This window comes from Phoca vitulina, unplaced genomic scaffold, assembly GCF_004348235.1.
Source record: "Phoca vitulina isolate PV1807 unplaced genomic scaffold, GSC_HSeal_1.0 scaffold8, whole genome shotgun sequence".
In the NCBI taxonomy this organism is placed as follows: Eukaryota; Metazoa; Chordata; class Mammalia; order Carnivora; family Phocidae; genus Phoca; species Phoca vitulina.
The window spans coordinates 25834992-25851590 of NW_022589711.1; the positions used below are offsets into that span (position 1 = coordinate 25834992).

General features: G+C 37.7%; 1 protein-coding gene across 1 annotated transcript; it reads left to right on the forward strand.

The window, feature by feature from the left end:
• The first annotated feature begins 13182 nt into the window (after nt 1–13182).
• On the forward strand, nt 13183–14152 carry LOC116633522 (armadillo repeat-containing protein 10-like). Its single transcript, XM_032406128.1, is given in 2 exon segments — nt 13183–13560; nt 13563–14152. Coding segments are annotated over 2 exon segments (927 nt in total). The 3' UTR covers nt 14112–14152.
• Nucleotides 14153–16599: the final 2447 nt, after the last annotated feature.

The window sequence follows — 16599 nt, forward strand, 5'->3', positions numbered from 1 at the left end:
TCAACAATTTTAAAGAAATAACATCTATTTTATGCAAACTCTTCCAAAGAATAGAAAAAGAAGAAATGCTTCCCCTCTTTCTATTAAGTCAGTATAACCTTGATATAGGCCAATTTTGCTCAAAACCATAGATGCAAAAAACTCTAAATAAAATTTAGCTGATATAGAAAAAGAATAACATATCATGACTAAATTGGGTTATCCCACAAATACAAGGTTGACTTAATATTCAAAAATCAAATCATTACAATAGTAGAAAAAAGGAGAAAACATAATGGATCATCTCAATAGGTGCAAAAGAGCATTTGATAAAATTCTATATATAACTCCTAGCAAACAAGATATAACTTCTCAGAAAATATCTAGAGGAGAAAAAATCACACTAGATGGCATATCCAAAATGGCACAACACCAAAAGCTTTCTCCCTGAGATCAGGAACAATACAACAATGTTCACTGTCTCTTTACTATATAAGTTTGTACTGGAAGTTCTAGCTAGTGCAATAGGCAATAAAAAGAAGTAAGAGTTTTGAAATTCAGAAAAGGAAGAAATAAGGCAGTCATTATTTGCTTATGATCTGCTTATAGAATATACAAGAGAATCTAAAATAAATTATTAGAATAAATGAGTTTAGCAAGATTGCCAAATACAAGACAAATATAACAAAAAATCAATCATATTTCTATACCAACAAGAAACAGAAAATGAAATATTTAGGGATGCCATTTATAAGAGTATCAAAAATATTAAATCTCTACGAATAAATCCAATAAAAGATGTGAAAAATTGCCACATGTTTGACCAAAAAAAAGACCATGTAAGGGGTATGACACTTCTTAGAAAACTCAATAGTGTAAAGGTGTCAGTTCTCTTCCAAACTGGCCTATAGAGTAGTCAATAAAATCTAAATCAAAACCCAACAGAATTTTGTCTGTGTGTATAACTTGACAAGCTGATTCTAAAATTTATATGGAAATACAAAGGTTCTTAAAAATAAAGTAGAAAAACTTATAAATATTATAAATATTAATAAAGCTATATAATTAAAATCATATGGAATCAACACAAAAATATACAAATAGATGAGAATAAAGAGCTCAAAGACAAACCCATGTCTATGTACCTGACTATGATATGACAATTTATGATAAAAGTGGTACTACAGAGAAGTGAAGAAAGCAATCACTTTAACATATTATTCTAGGCAATTGGATAAGGGAAAAAATATTAAGCCTGGACCTTACCTCACACCATACAAATACACAAAATGATTGCCAGCTGGATTGTAGGTCTATATGTAAAAGACAATACAATAAAGCTTGTAAAGTTGCTCTGACATAGTAGCTTAAGTAGCTATAAGTAGCTATTTAAATTAATTAAACAAAACTTAAAATTCAGTTCCTCAGTCACACTAGCCACAATGCAAGTGCTCAACAGCACTTAAAAATAGTGTTTGACAGTGCAGATACAGAACATTTTCATCATTGTAGAAAGTTCTATTGGACAGTGCTGCTAATAAGAATATCTTTATAACCTCAGCATTGAAAGATTATTTATTTTTTTATTTATTATTTTTGAGAGAGAGAGAGAGAGCGAGAGAGCATGTGTGTACAAGGAGGGGAGGGGTAAAGGAGGAGGGAGAGAGAGAATCTTAATCAGGCTCCTCACCCAGCTCAGAGCCCCACATGGGGCTCAATCTCACAACCCTGAGATCATGACTTAGCTGAAATGAAGAGTTGGATGCTTAACCAACTGAGCCACCCAGGCACCCCTGGAAAGATTATTTAAACAGAACTTACACATGTACAGAAACACACACACACACACACACAGAACCTAATCATAAATGGAAAAATTGATCAACAGCCTACATTAAATGTAAGAAGTTCTATTAATCAAAAGACACCACTAAGAGAATGAAAAAGCAAGCTGCAGGTGGGGGCAGTCATTTGTAATACATATCATAAACAGAGGGCTTATATTCAGATTATACAATGAACTCACAAGAACCAATAAAGAGACATCCCAATAGTAAAACAAACAGACCATCCAATAGTATAATGAGCAAGAAATTGAAAGGTGCTTCAAAAAGAAAATATCCAAATGGCTTACTTTTCAGTAGCTGAGGAAATGAAAATTAAAACCATAATGAGTTACACTATATATCCAATAGGATGGCTAAAATTGAAGAGAAAGAAAATACCAAGTATTGGTGTGAAGAAGGAATAATGGGAAAGGAACACTCATATATTGCTGGTGAGACTGTAAGTTGAAATAATTACTTTGGAAAACTGTTTGACCGTATCAAATAAAACTTTGTTTAAATCCACTCATATCCTATAACCAGCACTTCCACTCCTCATTATGAATCTAACAGAAATGCATGCACATGTACCTCAAAATAGGTACAAGAATATTCAAAGCAGCAACATTATTCACAGTAGCCCAAACTACAAACAATCCAAATGATCGATCAGAAGTAAAATGGATAAATAAATCATGGTCTATTCATATAATAGAACAATACACACTACTTTTGGGGGGGCAGGGGCGGCAGGTGAAACCAGAGGGTTAGAAGTCAGAATAGTAGTTTCTTTGAGGGGAAGGAGGAGGTGTTTGAGTGGGGACATGAAAGAGGCTTCTGGGATGCTGGCAGTCTTCTACTTGCTGCACGTGGTGTGTATGTGGTATTTGTTTAGTGTCACAAATACAGGACCTATGTTTCGAACACTTTCATATATGGGTGTTACACTATATAATTACAAGGTTAAAATGTTTGTTTTTCTCTTTAAAATAAACCTCTAGGCACATAATATTTTAAGGAAATGTTCCTGTGAAATAGTGCATTAGTGTCTCAAGCTTTTAAAAATAAAATGAGAAAGCCCAAGGAATAGAAGTTGCTCTAGTTGAAGTGACCATGGACAGAGTTTAGCCCAACTGCTTAGCCTCTCTCTTTCCCTTATATACCACTCCCATCCCCAAAGCTTGGGGCAAATCTAAAGAGCCCTAATCTCCTTGGAATGCGGTTAAAAATGCATAATCTTCTCTTTTTACAAATATTTGCGATCTTACTATTGGGGGCATAGAAGACAGAGCAACGAACAAAGCAGTCCTTGCCCTTATGGACCTTATATTTTTACATGACACTGAAATGTGAAAAATCAGTAGCTTAGCACGTTTTCTTAACTGGAAGTTTAGTTACACAGAATTAGAGCTTTGAATTTAAAAATTAAAGGCAATTTGTGCCCATAAAAGAAATTTTGGCATGACATTAGCTTGATCTGATTCTTTCCAAAGAGTATTTATACATATTTCTTTTTAAGTATTTCTCTATTCATTCTGAAATATTTGAGGGCCAGCCATACGCTCCTCACTAAATAGAGCCTTGAGAATACACCAGAGAAAATAACACGAGGATGTTCCTTGACCTCAGAGAGTTTATAGTCTAGAGGGTGTGACAGACATTAAACAAAGTACACAATCTCTAATTAAATTTAAGTAAAGAACCAGGGTTAGATACTATGCTGCTTCTTACCGACTGATGACTATACTTGATCTCATATTGTTTAATGTGAATCTATGAAATGCCTGGATCACGTCAATCAATTCTAATATATTCCCGTCTGTCAAACAGTTTTACATAAGCCAGCTTTTTAAAACCTGATAGCGGGCGCCTGGGTGGCTCAGTCGTTAGGCGTCTGCCTTCGGCTCAGGTCATGATCCCGGGGTCCTGGGATCGAGTCCCGCATCGGGCTCCCTGCTCGACAGGAAGCCTGCCTCTCCCTCTCCCACTCCCCCTGCTTGTGTTCCTGCTCTAGCTATCTCTCTCTCTGTCAAATAATAAATAAATAAAATCTTTAAAATAAATAAATAAATAAAATAAAATCCTGATAGCTTGGGCACACACACAAGATAAGTCAGCCTGTGGTAGGACCAAAACATCAGCAATTCTTAAAATTCCTCATGTGATTCCAGTGTGCAGCCAAGGATGAGAATCTCTGATTTAGGGATGAGTATACATGTTTTAGATTTCTTTTATATTAACTTATAAACCTATTTTCCATCATATTTAATATTTTAGAGCCTTAAATCATATATCCTCTTAGTCACAGAAAATATTTATGCTTAATTACCAGATGCAAAATTTCAGAATAAGCACATATCCTGAGATAAGTAGCTGAAAGGTAAAACCAGCCATTTCAGATAATCTCAGGAAAACAGGAAGTGGTTTACTTATTATTTATTTCAGGTATTGTTTAACTCCATGCCTCAAACTCCATCATAATTATATGTGAAGCTAAACAAGAATCAGCTGGTTCTGATGCACCCTTTTTGCTTTGGGGAAGTGTGGCAGCAGTGAAGGTAACTGTCACACTCTCCTATGATGAGAGCTTAACGTCACTACCCAAAAGCAAAATATTGGGCTATCTAAAATATTACACTGATCCTCTATAGTCCTCTTTATAAGACTTATCTGATATGTATATGGACAAGGGACAAATGTTAGGGTTTAAAAAACCACTCCAAGTACCATGGAAAAATGTAAAAAGTCCTATTATTACCAGGTAGACAAAGGAACAGACATAAATGGAGAAGAGTGGCTTTCCAAAGTTTTCCTCAGTTATTTTCTCTTCGATTGTAAGGCTGTCTGAGGCTGTGATGTTTGGAGATCAGCCTGCCGGCCTCCAAGGCCAAGGGCAAGCCGTCTGGCTCCAAGTACACTGGGTTCCAATTATTATGCCCTAAAGATTTCTTTTTCAGGATAAAACAAAGTCCTGCCATTTCGCTCCCAAGTTTCTAAGATTTATTTAGCTTCAGGATTCTTCCTAAAGCAGTTCTTGCAATGGTGTATTTACATTCAGAACTCACAAGTAAATTCTTCAAAAGAGTCTCATATCCCCATGCGATCACTCAGATATAAAACCACAAGGAACAGGTCTGTAGTGGCAAAGAGTTCTCTGCAAAGGAAAAGATACATGACGGGATTCCTTAAGACTCCATGCAAAATAAGTCTATTTTCTAATTAGGGAATGATTTTACAGCATTTAGAAATAAACCAAAGATACATCATTCTTTGAAACTATTTTGGCTACTTATTTCTAGGAGGCAGGAAACTGCAGAACCAGGAAAATGGACTCAACAAACCCTGTGGCAACTCCTCTTTGCCAAGCCCCACGCGAGAACCGGAGGTTACAGGAGAATGCAAGAGAAGAGAGACCCTGGAGCCTACTAGATGAAAGAGGACATGAATGACTCTATGAGGAAAGTAGTCAAGCAGTCTTGCATCACCAGATTCCTTTGCTTTTTGCCCTGCTCAATGCTCCTGAGTTTTCACACAGAACCATGTTCTCCCCTCGTCCTCCCAGGGTGTTCTTGGCCTTGAAAACTCTGTAGTTTAAAAGCTCAATTTAAAGATTTATTTATTTATTTATTTGACAGAGAGAGACACAGCAAGAGAGGGAACACAAGCAGTGGGAGAGGGAGACGCAGGCCTCCCGCCAAGCAGGGAGCCCGATGTGGGGCTCGATCCCAGGACCCTGGGATCATGACCTGAACCGAAGGCAGACGCTTAACGACTGAGCCACCCAGGCGCCCCTAAAAGCTCAATTTAATTCAGCTCTCTAAACACCATCAAGTTTTCTTCTTCAGGGACTAAATGCGAAAATGTTTTGTGATTCCCTTGTGTATTATAAATCAGTTGCAAAATGGAAACCAACTCTACTTGATTTAAGCAGAAAAAATAATACTAAAGGATGTTGGAATCTCACACTTACTGAGGATTCTGGAAAATCAGGTTCAGAATAGGTGGGAACAAAGAAAAGCTTCGCAGCCATAGCCACTAGCCAGAGTTGTGGCACAGACTGCCCTGTGAGGGCCTGCAGCCCCTACCCTGCCCCTCTACTGGATCCCATTCCCAACACACTCCTGCTGCTGCCCTCAGGGGGCCCCTTTCTATCTGTGTCTCCAGCTTTGCCTCTGGAGCTCCAGGGGGAACATTCCCGGCCACTATTTCCAATTGACATAGTATGGAGCTAGAGAAACAATTTCTGAGAATTTTCTGTTTCTATGGTGATAAGGAATTTTCTGCTTCTATTGTGGGCAATGGGCTCTCCTTTCCATCAAGACATTTGTGGCAGGGAATTTTCAACTTATAGGAAAGGAGGTAAAATGCTGGAGAGCTGAAAAAAAAAAGTGACTAACAGGCACTCTTCCACAAATTTCTCAGGGAATTCTTTCAGGGAATGTTTCCTGGGCATATTCTCTTCTCCCAATACTCTAAGGAAAACTGGATTTTGATGGTCATTTATAAGTAAATAACATGTCTAATTTCAAATGGAAGTCCAAACTTCTGTTACCCAAATACCACTCTCTAGAAGTCCTTCACCAAGGCTGAAATGACAGAATATTTTTGTGGGTGATCTTTCCCATACAACTCTATCCATTATGACCTGCTTCATGCTCAATTGCCTTCATTATTTTGAAATCTAGCTCACAATTTACAGCTTCCTAGCTCAAGGAGAAGTTACACTAGGTTTCACTGCTCCGTGAGATACCCTTATCTTCCTCTTTCCTTCCTTCCATAGACAAGAGCCATGTCTAATGTCTTTGAGTCCTCCTTTCCCAGTCAAACCTCTGGCCAATTTCCTTTTCTGTGAGTACTCTTCCTGAGTTGCCATGATTTTACATTTAAGTAGATTTATCAAATAGAGAAAGGCCGTGTAAAACAAAGTCCTCCACTTTATCAAGTAAGCAGCAATGGCCTTAGTTAAATCAAAAACTAGTTGAAGTATGTCTCAGAGAATGCTCCCTAGTATCCCTTGCCAACTACTTTCCTCCTATATCCAGTATAATTCTTTTGCTTAATACCTTCCAGGAAGAATCTAGAACTCAATCACACTAACATGTGAATGACTCATACTAAGAGAAATCTGTCAGGGTTCAAACATTTGCATCACACAGCAACCGAAGGGCATCCTTGGGCTCTGCCCAGGTGTTTCAGGGCTTTTCTGAAAAGAATCTTCCAGACAACTGTGAAGACTTGAAACTCACAAAGAATCCCTGCTTTTCCTTATTATATATTCTAAGCTGCTACATGTATTTTTTTCTTTTTTTTTTAAGATTTTATTTATTTATTTGACAGAGAGGGACATAGCGAGAGAAGGAACACAAACAGGCGGAGTGGGAGAGGGAGAAGCAGGCTTCCCGTGGAGCAGGGAGCCTGATGCGGGGCTCGATGCGGGGCTCGATCCCAGGATCCTGGGATCATGACCTGAGCCGAAGGCAGACACTTAACGACTGAGCCACCCAGGTGCCCCTGCTACATGTATTTCTAATACAGGGTCCAATACAAAGGTCAAACACTAATGCCAAATATTTTGAGGAAAATCTGTAATTCTACTTTTAGATGTTGAAATTCTGATTTACTTTTTTTCCCATTTATAATTTTATTAAAGACTTTCCCCCAAAGGGTTATTATAGTCCCTATAATTAAGAGTCAGATACCAAGTTTTCTTTTTTTTTTTTTAAAGATTTTATTTATTTATTTGAGAGAGAGGGAAAGAGCACAAGTGGGGAGAGGGGCAGAGGGAGAGGGAGAAGCAGACTCTCCACTGAGCAAGGAGCCACACTGCAGGGGAGAGGGGGCGATCCCAGGACCCTGAGATCATTACCTGAGCCAAAGTCAGACACTTAATCGATTGAAACACCCAGGCGCCCCAATACCAAGTTTTCTTTAACCAAAAATTCTGGAACAAAAGTTACTGTGCTTCCTGGCTAATTTTATCAGTCGGGTCTGGGATGGCTGACAACCTAATCCCTGACTTGATACAATAGTGTTCTTAAAAGTACAAGTTCATATTCAGGTTAGTACTTATTCTGACAATGATATTAAAGTATCTGATCAAAAGAAACCCCACTGCTCTCATTAGCATCATATGTACAAAAATCTAGAGCCATTTATCAGTATCATTTTTCTAAAGCAAAACATCAAAGCTAGGTTTCTGTGGTAAAAAGGCATACTCCAGTTATTTATATAACACGCCTTGGCATCTTGTTTAATAAAGAAACTGTATGATGAGCCAATGAGAACAGGGTGATGGAGTGGTAAGTATAATTCATTAACTAGATTGATGGAGTGGTAAGTATAATTCATTAACTAGACATTTTTTACAGCTAGAAGGAACCTAGATGTCCTTTACTCCAGAGGTTTCAATCTCACAGCTGGTTTTGCAGTTGTGTTTTCTTTCATCTGCAATGTTTTGATTTAGTTCATTGCCAATGTTAAACAATAGTACACTTCATATAAAAGATTCAGACTTTCATTTCTTCTTAAAAATTTAGAATGCCTGGCCCAATTTCTCACATTTACATAGGGCAAGTGTCTTCTAATATGCAAAAGTTATTCACTTAAATTACCTGCACAGTTTTAATTTTGAGATTATTGACACACTCTCAACCATTACTGCTCCATCCTGGTACAGATGAGTATTCTAAACAAGATGTTAAAAATACCACATCTTCTTTATCCATTCATCTGTCCATGGACATCTTGGCTCTTTCCACAGTTTGGCTATTGTGGACATTGCTGCTATAAACATCGGGGTGCACGTACCCCTTCAGATCCCTACATTTGTATCTTTGGGGTAAATACCCAGTAGTGCAATTGCTGGGTCATAGGGTAGCTCTATTTTCAACTTTTTGAGGAACCTCCATACTGTTTTCCAGAGTGGCTGCACCAGCTTGCATTCCCACCAACAGTGTAGGAGGGTTCCCCTTTCTCCGCATCCTCGCCAACATCTGTCATTTCCTGACCTGTTAATTTTAGCCATTCTGACTGGTGTGAAGTGCAACGACGTGGATGGAACTGGAGGGTAATATGCTGAGTGAAATAAGCCAATCAGAGAAAGACATGTATCATATGACCTCACTGATATGAGGAATTCTTAATCTCAGGAAAAAACTGAGGGTTGCTGGAGTGGTGGGGGGTGGGAGGGATGGGGAGGTGGGTGATAGACATTGGGGAGGGTATGTGCTATGGTGAGCGCTGTGAATTGTGTAAGACTGTTGAATCACAGACCTGTACCTCTGAAACAAATAATACATTATATGTTAAAAAAAAAAAAAAGAAGAAGAAGAAGATAGCAGGAGGGGAAGAATGAAGGGGGGAATCGGAGGGGGAGAAGAACCATGAGAGACGATGGACTCTGAGAAACAGACTGAGGGTTCTAGAGGGGAGGGGGGTGGGGGGATGGGTTAGCCTGGTGATGGGTATTAAAGAGGGCACGTTCTGCATGGAGCTCTGGGTGTTATACGTAAACAGTGAATCATGGAACACTACATCAAAAACTAATGATGTAATGTATGGTGATTAACATAATTAAAACAAACAAACAAACAACAAAAAAAGGCAATGTAACCATAACGAACAGGTTTTAGTTTATGGACTGCCATTTTAACATCAAAGATATAAAAACCCCATATGTGGTTAAAATATATTCAAGTTTTAAACCAGAAAATAATTTAAAATACTGGTCCTTCATTAGATTGTCAGTAGCCCCTGACAAACCAGCAAAGAAAGTGAATTTGTTTCCTTAGTCTCCTTAAGATGTGTAACGTCTATCAGTTTTTTACTACTCCACTACTACATGTTTTTGTTAAGATGTCATTTGAAATGAACCTTTTTTTAGCTTACTAATAAAACTATAATTTCTGTCTTCAATAAAAAAAAAAAAAAAAATCATTGTTCTTGGTTTCATCAGGGCCTGAAACCCAGCTGATAAAACAGAGTATTGCTCAGTATCGCTTCTTAATCTCACAGCAACATACTTTACTTCTAAAGCTCAGGGAGAGAATCCTCTTTTATTTAATATTGCAGGATTACGGAGACAGAACCAGACAGGTGAGGAAAGTGTACTGATAGTCAAATTGGATACAACTCTTAAATTTTCATTATAGACAGAAAAAGTAATCTTTTCAATGGCATGTGCTTACCGTATGTTGTATCAAAGCAAAAGATATATATTTTCTTTATTCATTCATCAGTGGACACTTAGGTTATTTCCATATCTTTTTTGACATATAATTGACATACAATATTATATCAGTTTCAGGTGTACAATATATATATTGATAGAATTATATATTATATCTGACAATTCTATAATTACTCAATGCTCACCACAATAAGTGTAGTTACTACTGCTGTTTCCACATCTTCGCTATTATGAATAATGCCACAATGAACATGGAGGTGTAGATATCTCTTTGAGATACTAATTTTGTTTCCTTCAGATATATACCCAGAAGTAGGATTGCTCTTCTGTTTTTAATTTTTTAAGGAACCATCATACTGTTTTCCACAGTGTCTGCACCAATTTAAATTTCCTCGAACAGAGAACAAGAGCTCCCTTTTCTCCACATCCTTGCCCAAATTTATTATCTTTGGGTTTTTTTTTATATATTGGTCATCTTAACAGGTGTGAGGTGGTATCTCACTGTGGTTTTGATTTGCATTTCCCTGATCATTAACGATGTTGAGCACCTTTTCATTTACCTGTTGTCCATTTATATGTGTTTGGGAAATGTCTATTCAAATCCTTTTAAAATCTATTTTAATTAATTTAATTCAATTTATTTAAACATTTTTAATTGGATTTTTTGTCATTGAGTTTTGAGTTCCTGATATATTCTTGATATATTTTGGATATTAACCTCTTTTTTTAAAAAAAGATTTTATTTATTTGTCAGAGATATAAAGAAAAAAGAGAAAGAGGGCACAAGCAGGGAGATGGCAGGCAAAGGGAGAAGCAGGCTCCCTGCTGAGCAAGGAGCCCAATGTGGGACTCTATCCCGGCGCCCTGGGATAATGACCTGATTCAAAGGCAGATGCTTAACGACTGAGCCACCCAGGCGGCCCTGGATATTAACCTCTTATCAGATGTATGACTTGCAAATATTTTCTCCCATTCCATAGGTTGCCCCTTTACTGATTTTTTTCTTTTGTACTGCAGAAGCCTTTTACTTTAATGTAGTCCCACTTATTGATTTTTGCTTTTGTTGCTTGTATTTTTGGTGTTATATATATAAAAAAGTCATTGTTAAGACCAATGTCAATGAGTTTTTTCCTGTTTTCTCCTTGGATGTCTATGGTTTCAGGTCTTACATTTAAAGCTTTGATCCAGTTTGAGTTGATTTTTGTGAGTGATGTAAGATAGGGATCAAGGTTCATTCTTTTGCATGTGGCTGTCCAGTTTTCCCAACACCATTTATTGAAGAAGCTATCCTTCCCCCATTGTGTGTTCTTAGCACCCTTGTCAAAGATTACTTGAACATATATGTGGATTTATATCTGGGCTTTCTATTCCTTCTCACTAATCTTTGTGTCTGTTTTTATGCCAGTGCCATACTGTTTTGATCACGATAGCTTTGTAATAAGTTTGAAATCAGGAAGTGTGATGCCTCCAGATTTGTTCTTTCTCTAGATTGCTTTGGCTATTCAGATACTGTGGTTCCATATGAATTTTAGTATTATTTTTCATTTCTGTGAAAAATGTGTTTGGGATTTTGATAGAGATTGCACTGAATCTGTAGAGTGCTTTGGGTAGTATGGACACTTTAACAATATTAATTCTTCCAATCCCTGAGCACAAAATATCTTTCCATTTATTTGTGTCTTCTTCAATTACTTTTATCAATTTTTTTATAGTTTTCAGTGTATAGATCTTTTACTTCCTTTGTTAAATTTATTCATAGGTATTTCATCTTTTTTGATGCCTTTGTAAATGGGATTGTTTTCTCAGTTTCTCTTGCAGATAGTTGTTAGTGTAAACACAACTGATTTTTGTATATTAATTTTGTATCCTGAAACTTTAGTTTATTGGTGGGGTTTTTGTTGTTTTGGGGGTTGGGTTTTTTTAGGGGAGTTTTTTGTGGAGCTTTTGATGGAGGGCTTTCTATGTATAAAATCATGTCATCTTCAAATAAAGACAATTTCACTTGGATGCTTTTTTTTTCTTGCCTAATTGCTCTGGCTAGGACTTAAAGTACTATGTTGAATAGAAGTGAGAAGAGTGGGCATCTTTGTCTTGTTCCTGATCTTAGAGGAAAAGCTTTCAGCTTCTCACCATTGAGTATGCTATTAGCTGTGGTCTATTATATACAGACTTTACTATAGTAATTACAGTACATTATGATATATTATTTATCTTTTGGCTTATTATGGTACATTCCTTCTGTTCTTAATTTGTTGAAAGTTTTTACCATGAAAGGATATTGAATTTTGCCAAATGCTTTTTCTGCATCTATTGAAATAACCATGTGATTTTTATCCTTTATTCTGTGAATGTGTATATTACATTTACTGATTTGTATATGTTGAACAATCCTTGCATCCCAAGGATAAATCTCCCTGGATCACAGTATATGAACCACTTAATGTGCTATTGAATTTGGTTTGCTGGTAGTTTGTCAAGGATTTTTGCACCTATGTTCATCAGGGATATTGGTCTATAATTTTCTTTTCTTGTAGTGTCCTTGTCTGGCTTTGGTATAAAAGCCATAAAAATAAAGAAATTCTGCCATCTGTGACAACGTGGATAAATCTTTAGAGCATTATGCTAGGTGAAATAAGCCAGACAGAGAAAGACAAATACTATATGATCTCACATATACGTTGAATCTTTTCCTTTAACAAGTCCAATTCAGAGAAACAAAGTAGAATGGTAGTTTCCTGGAACTGGGGAGTGGAGGAAATGGAAAGATGCTTGTCAAAATGTATAAACTTTCAGTTATAAAATGAGTAAGTTCTGGGGATATAATTTATAGCATAATAACTACAGTTAATAATACTCTATTGTCAAGTTGAAATTTGCTACGAGAGTAAATCTTAAACATTCTCACCACACAGAAAGAAAAATGATAACCATGTCAAGTGACAGATGTGTTACCTTGATTGGGGTAATCATTTCACTATGTATGTGTATTTTAAATCATCACGTTGTACAATTTAAATATATACAATTTTACTTGTCAATTATATCTTAATAAATCAAGGGGGAGCAATAATTACCATGAAAATGAGCACAAGGTGCTAGGAACTAACCCTGTGCATTTCCCCTAGATAAACTTGTGGTTAGAAATGCATATGTTGAGGCCCCACGCCGCGCCCCAGCCCCAGCGGCAGCATGGGCGGCGCCCGGGCCGGGGGCTGGCTGGCGGCGGGCCTGGTCCTCGCGGCCGGCGCCTGCTACTGCATTTACAAGCTGACGCGGAGCCAGCGGCAAGGCGGCCGCGGGCTTCCGCTGCGCCCCTCGCGCTCCGCAGAAGCCTTAACCAATGGCTCATATGATGATGTCCTAAACGATGACCAGCTCCAGAAACTCCTCTACCTGGTTGAGTCAACTGATGATCCTGTAATTACTGAAAGAGCTTTGGTCGCTCTGGGTAACAATGCAGCCTTTTCAGCTAACCAAGTCATTATTCGTAAATTGGGTGGTATTCCAATCACTGGAAGCAAAATCAACCATCCCAACCACAGTAGTAAAGAGAAAGCTTTAAATGCATTGAATTGAATAACCTGAGTGTGAATGTTGACAATCAAGTCGAGATAAAGGCATGCATCAGTCAAGTCTGCAAGGATGTCCTCTCCGGGCCCCTGGATTCTGCTGTACAGTTGGCTGGGCTGAGATTGTTGACCAACATGACAGTTACCAACGACCACCAGCACATGCTTAGCAAGTACATCACAGACCTGTTCCACGTGCTGCTTACAGGAAATGGAAGTACCAAGGTTCAAGTTTTGAAACTGCTCGTGAATGTGTCTGAAAATCCAGCCATGGCAGACGGACTACTTGGTGCCCAAGTGGACTTCTCATTCCTTTCCCTTTATGACGGCCACGTGGCAAAGGAGATTCTTCTTCAAGTTCTTACACTCTCTCAGAATATAAATAGCTGCCTCGAAAAAGAAGGCTGTTTAGCTATTCAGCCTATTTTCCCTAAAGGTTCCCTGTTTTTCCTGTTATACGAAGAAAAATGTGCCCAGAAAATGAGAGCTTTAGCTGAACACCGCGGTGCGGATGTGAAGGAAAAGGTAACAGTCCTACCCAAGTTCTGATTGGTCCCGGTTTTCATCTTCCCTCTTACTAAGGGAGCTGAAATTCGTCCAGCTGCTGAATCTAAACAGTAAATATCACATTTCATCATTAACACAGCTAGACCCTGCCACGGTCTTCCGGTTTATTTTGAACCATTTTATTGATATCAAATGAATAGAAGAGCTTGTTCTGACACCATTTCTTTTCATTTTGCCATTTGCTGAGTTTACTTTAATTACTTCCTGGACGTGACAGGACAGTTGCCTTCTTTACGTGTAAGCTAACCTTGCACCCGTCTGAGACAACATTCGTTTGTGACTGGCTAGTTGGTTCAGGGCTGCTGCAGGAACGACCTTGTCCTTGTGCTAGTGAAGAGTTCCTGAGTCTTCGAGGCCATCGGCCAGGCCAGCCATACCGCTCCCAGAGGTCTAATCCTCGTCCTCCCCACTCCCACTGGGTGTGCCAGCCTGTGAAGATGCAGTGTGTGGGGGGCTGGGGACGATCGGAATGTCCATCCGTAGGCAACTGGTTAAATCCGTTTATCTCATCTTAAAACAAACAAGGAAATCTGAACATGTTCATGTGGAAAGGCATCCAGAAAATGTGGATGTGTTTTTTAAATGAAAACTATGCTTCTATCGAGAGAATAGTTTCTAGAACGATACCCAGATTCCTGGGAGTGGGACTGAGGAAAGGACTTTTCTATGTATACCTTCTTCTAGCATTTGAATTTTTTAACCATCAGCATAAATTTTATAATTTTTTAAATAAAAAGGAAAAAACAAGGTTATAAAAAAAATGTATATGTTAGTTACTTTATTGCAAGAAAGCCAAGACTATAGAGAATATAATCAAGTTGTTTGCCATTTGACATAGAAATTCCTTAATTTTCCCACCTACCCAGGGTGATAAAGCTATTTTAAATTCCTTAATAGCCCAGTCTGATATGTCAAATTCATAGTCTTAAGCAATTACCAGAAAGCAGCATGTTAGAGCTCAAAATAATCTAAGAAAAATACTCTCTTAGAATGCTTATCTAATAGCAAGTAACTTGTACAAAAGTTTATGAAACCTTAAGTAACCTTCTTTTTAGAAACTTCTAAATTCTTCTTCCAAATTATTACTTGTTTCAGTTTCATGGACATACATATCTAAGACTACCACTATAGAAATAAAGAATAAGGAAGCAATATTTTCCTCACAAAATAAAAAAGTTTGTAATAAAAGTGGGTTGTTAGGCTTAAACAAAACATAGGTTTGCCTTAGCAGTAGTTCCTTAATAAAACAAAATCAGTCCTGGAACATGGAATAATCTAAACTAGTCTTTTACACAACCATAGATGGACTAAAAACATTTAACAACAAAGCCTATAGAAATAAGTCCCACCAGAGGTGAATGCAGCAGTCACCTGTGGGAATATCAAGTCTGTTTCCCCACAAAACATCATTTTTTAAAAGTACAGTCTATAAAAGCTTAAGTTCTTCTGAAAGCTTTCTGGTTAGTCATCTATTATTTATCTCTTTGAACCAGTAGTCCACAGGTAACCAACCTTACAATGTATCACCCTGAAGAGGTGGCTAAGAGAGGTTCTGTTATGGTCAAACTTCCTGAGTCAGCTGCACCAAATCTATAATCCAGTGACAGATGTCTCAGAACAGAAACCCAGACAAAAGCTTCAAGAGCTGTAATGCGATAAAGTAAAAAAAAAAAAAAAGTCAATAAACAAAACAAAGAAAAAAGAATAAAGTCATAGGTGCACCCTAAAACAAACAAGCAAACAAACAAACAAACAAAAAACCCTTAATGAAGTGTGGAACCAGTACAGTTTATTAAGACATGACCATGAAAATAGATTCCAGGTAACATCTAGGACTTAGCGTCTATAAGCAAATCTGAAGGTGACAAGTCAGGTTGTAATTGTGGCCCCAAAGCTAAATACCATTTTGTAGCCAAGGACCTTCTTAATACCATAAAGTAAAGAGCATCAGTGCAGTGGTGTGCCTTCCTTAGAATGTAGCAATGATCGGGATTCAACAGCTCTTAGACATTAGGAAAGGCATGTTTGTGCCAGCCCATGACTGCCTTTAATGGAGCAAAACTCCATGCCTTAAGAAGTCCAGAGTTCCTTGCATTGTCTCTGAATTGAATGTTTTTTGGGTTTTTTTGTTTGTTTGGTTTTGGTTTTTTAAATTGGGTAGTCAGTCACTGAGGCAGTAATCTGAGAAGATGACACAGTTTCAGATTTAGAGCTCTCCTCTCACCAGACCGTCTGATACTCACTGAAGTTAAGAGCAGTTCTTCCTTTCTTATGGTCATCAGATCATTGTCTAAAAATGGCACCACAGATGGCTTTCTGAAAGCCAGGAAAAACCCACTCATAACCCAAGTTGTCAATGGAAAATGCCCTCAGTAGAATAATAGGGAGAGCTATTGACAGTTTTTATAATTAGTCTTCTCATGATATAAATGCCTAGAATGCCAATGCCTAAAGATGAACCAGTTCTTTT